This window comes from Pholcus phalangioides, unplaced genomic scaffold, assembly GCF_987345545.1.
Source record: "Pholcus phalangioides strain wild (caught in Gottingen) unplaced genomic scaffold, Ppha-v1.0 ptg000005l_1, whole genome shotgun sequence".
Classification (NCBI taxonomy): Eukaryota; Metazoa; Arthropoda; class Arachnida; order Araneae; family Pholcidae; genus Pholcus; species Pholcus phalangioides.
Window position 1 is genome coordinate 12,343,803 of NW_028301598.1, and position 4,118 is coordinate 12,347,920.

At 50.0% G+C, this 4,118-nt stretch overlaps 1 protein-coding gene across 1 annotated transcript; it reads right to left on the reverse strand.

The window, feature by feature from the left end:
- Positions 1 to 924: 924 nt before the first annotated feature.
- Positions 925 to 1,992, reverse strand: LOC149086311 (uncharacterized). Its single transcript, XM_089232064.1, has 2 exons — positions 1,866 to 1,992; positions 925 to 1,427 (listed from the first exon to the last, which is right to left on the reverse strand). The coding sequence occupies exons 1-2, from the start codon at positions 1,990 to 1,992 to the stop codon at positions 925 to 927; spliced, it is 630 nt and encodes a 209-aa protein (XP_089088190.1).
- Between the last annotated feature and the right edge of the window lie 2,126 nt (positions 1,993 to 4,118).

The following is a 4,118-nucleotide window of genomic DNA, read 5'->3' on the forward strand; positions in this document are numbered from 1 at the left end:
TTGACATGACAGAATGACATTTTTCTCATTTTTATGTCTTGCTTTGGCGCAGTTTGACCAAATTGGTCCTTGCGCCAATAAATTGAAAATCCAATCCAATTTATGCAATGCATTTGTTGTGGAAGATATAGCCCTCCTCAAAAAATCGGTCAAACTGCTATTCAAAAAATGGTGCTTGTTGATTAGATTTGACTACCAATAGATTTTCCAATGTTTCTTTTGCCATTGTTGATATAAACTAATTGTTTGTCTTTGTTACATAACTAAAAATTCTCTCACATCGGGCATTGCTGTGAGAAATTGTTAGGATGAGCAGCATCAAGCTTTGACACTCTTTAATTTTAATCCACCATCATTACTTTTGAGTTCGCCTATCAATTTCCATTGAATGTCAGCTTTCTTTGAGAATTTCATCTGGAATTTGTTCATGCTGTAGATGGCAAAATTCAGACTGGATAATATCATAGGCCTCATCTTCATGTGAAATTTCAATTGCTCTTGAGATGACTGATGAATATTTTTTCATAAAAAAACATGCTTTCAAAAATTATTTTTCCACTAAATCGATGTCAGCCATTTCAGCACTAACGAACACTTCATGATCAATAGGGAACTTTTGAGTCATGTAATTACAAGAGTAGCAACATAAAATTTTCTCACATTAAAATAAAACTTTACTTTATATGAATCTTTCGAAAGCAAAACCATTTTTTCTGAAGACCTACCAATGATTAAATCAGCATCAGATATTTGGTTCATATTTGATACTCTTATCAAATATGATCTGCTGTGTCCAGTTAGTACTTGGGTGACATAAAAACTGGTTCCCCAAGCCTTCTTTGGTGATACTCTGCTCATAAATTGGTGGGTGGTCCTCCCCTTATCGGACCGCTCCCACCTTCTCTGCCATTCATCGGGACCTCGCTACATCAGCAAGGCGCGAAGACCATGTCCTGATAGTTCGAATCTGTGGTCGTCCGCCTCGGATATATTCAGCCTTGAGGCGCTCTTTGCTAGTTTATCCGCTAGTTCATTACCGGGCGTGCCCATGTGGGCCCTTACCCATCTGAGCCTTATTTCTCTGTCCTTTAGAATCTCCTTTATTGTTTTGGCCAGGTCCCAGATATATGAGTCGCCTGTACTCAGAGTTACTAGTGCCTGTAGCACGGACTGACTATCCGAGAGGACTGTCACCGACTCTCCCTTGGCCACGTTCCCCGCTACCCATTGCAGGCACCTCTTAAGGGCATGGGCCTCTGCCTGGTAGTTGTCCGCTTCCTCGTTGAGACTGTACTTCCTACTGGCCACCACATCTCCGTCGGATAGCACGCAGAAGCCGGAGCCCACTTTCGTGCCATCCTTATATATCCTTAAATATCTCCAGATCTCGGTCTGTTTGCTTGCCTTCCGTCCATTGGCAGTATGGCCTGTTGGCTGGGTGCCATTTCCATTGTATCTTTTCACGGTTCAGTGGCGGCACGCTCCCGTGGAAGTTTGCCTGTAGTCCGTGCGAGGCTCTGAGATTGCGGCTTCTAATCCTGCAAGTCTATCCAGCGGTACCGTGCCTGCTACTACATTCAACGCTTCGGTTGATGCAGTTCGGTACGCTCTAGTAATTCTTTTAGTGCATAGTCTCTGGATAGATCCCGTGACTTTACTTTGTGTGTATGTGTCGCGGTACCAGACCGCTGCACCATACAGAATTCTCCTTTCGATTCCTATCTTGTAAATTGATCTTATTGCATGCGCTTTCAGCCCCCAATGGGCTCTGGCGGCTCTCCCTAGATTATATACTGCCTCCCTCGTTTGCCTTAACAGGTTTTTGAGGTGGGGAGCCCACGTCAACTTTTCATCGATTATTATACCGAGGATCTTCACCTGTTCCCGGAATCGGATGCTTGCACCGTCCATTTTTATCACCGGATACCTTTCGATCTTGCCCGGAGCCTTTGGGTAATAAAGGGCTACGGTCTTGGCAGGACTGAACGTCATCTTGTGCTTTATACTCCAGTTAAAGAGAGTGGACAGCGCCTGTGTTCCTCGTGTTTCCACTTGGAGCCTTGAGGTGCCCGTTGCAAGCAAGACCATGTCGTCCGCAAACGCCTGGAGGGTGACCCCTGTCGGCATTCGCAGCCTTAAGATTTGGTCTGCCACAACGTTCCAGAGGAACGGGGAGAGACACGATCCCTGAGGTGTGCCCCTCTCCAGTCCCCTAGATGTCCTGTACCCTGGGATCTCGAGATGTATTTCTCTGTCCCTGAGGAAGCTTTTTAGGACTTCATATATGTTTTTGGGTACTTCTGCGTTCGCTAGTCCCTGAAGAATGTCCTCGAAAGTTACCGTGTAGAACGCCCCGACCACGTCCAGCGCTATTACTGCCGTGTGTCGGCCTTCCAGTCTCGCCGTTTTCATTTGTTCCGCTATTTTGTAGGCCGCTAGGGTCGAGCACTTTTGCTCTGAGAAACCATATTGGTTCTTGTGGAACAGCCCTCTCTGTTCGAAGTGGTATTTGAGGCGTTCTAGCAGTAACTTCTCGAACACCTTCCCAAAGATACTTAGGACGCAGATCGGTCTCATGCTCCTTGGATCTCCTTGGATGAAGAGTAACGAAGCGTCCGACCTCCGGAAAGATAGCCAGCTGCTCCGCGTTTTTGACGTCCCAGGTTACGCGAGCTTGCCTAAGGGCGATCGTCAGGTTCGCCGTGTACGGGCACCTCAGAAGGTAATGGAACGAGTTCGACTTCCTCGCCTTCTTTGAATTGGTCGCAGGCGGGTGTGACTTTTTAACCGTTGTCCTTCCCGAAGGTCCGACCTTGGTCCAAGCCGTGCGGTTCCCTGCCTCCTGCTTCCCTTGACTTACTTTTCCCGCGTAAGTCGGAGCCCCGACACCTTGTGCCTGCTGGCCCTTCTCTTTTTCTCCTGTAGCCCCGACACCTCGTGCCTGCTGACTACCCTTATTTTGCTTTTGAGGCCCGGCACCTTGTACCTGCTGCCCCGTTATCTTGTCCGGTGCTGGCTCCTGACCTTGGGACTCGGTCGCTTCCGCGGCCTTGACACCTGGTGTCCCTTGACCACTGGTTTTGACCGGTTTGGTCGTGGAGCCCTTGTCCTTTTTCTTGGGGGCCCCGGCACCTGGTGCCTGCTGACCCTTGCTCTGCTGGTTCCCGGCCCGTGTGGACTGGAGTGCTCGCCACGCCTTAGCGTCACGCTTTAGCATGGCCCATGAGCCCAGCTTTTTCCCACCCTTGGACTTAGCGCCTTTCGGGATCCCGTCACGTTCGGTTTTAGCCGTCGAGTCCTCCCCTCGGCCTATGGTCGGGCTTGCTGGGTTGGAGTCTTCGGCATCGAGCGAGTCTCGGCCTGTGGTTGGGCTTGCTGACTCGTCGTTCGATTTCTTCCCCTCGGTCTCGGCCTGTGGTTGGGCTTGCTGACTTTGGGTACTTGCGTCTGTCTGGGTCTGTTTGCTCTTCTTTTTCGGGCTAATTGTCTGCGTTTGAGCCGACGCCACCACCGCGGCTACCCCAGCCGACATGGGAGACTCGAAAGTCTCGGTGGTCGCCGATTGTGTCGGAGGTGAAGCCGCTCGGACTTCCTTCCACACGCGCAACTCTGCTTGAACCGCAGCCAATTCCAACTTCAGGCCCCAGAGCCTTCTGTTGTACCCGTTGCTCAAGTCGAGGAAATACCCCCTTACTTGAGCAGCTTTCCATTTCGTTATCTGTTTATCCTTCACCAATGTTTCTTCGAGTTGGCGGAAGATCTCTTGTGAGGTCGCCACGTCCTCGACCCGGGTTTCTCGCTCGACTGCAGTCACGAGTTCATTGATGGAGGGAACGCTGGTGTCATCTGCATCCTGAGTACCCTTCTCGCTCCTCTCGGGAGTCGCCGGTCCCAGGGTGATGTCGTTCACCGCGACGTCCTCATCTAACCTTCCCGGGTTTTCCGTCAAATCCTCTTTGACCTCGGTGACGGGGGCCTCGTCATGAGGTTTTTCAGCCTGCACTGGCTGTTCCGTTATTTCTTTCCCCAATCTATCTACGTCTCAAGACTGACCGAATCCGTTAGCCACTGAATACACAGTGTTTATCCCGGAAACCACGCAGAGGTGGATTCGGCAA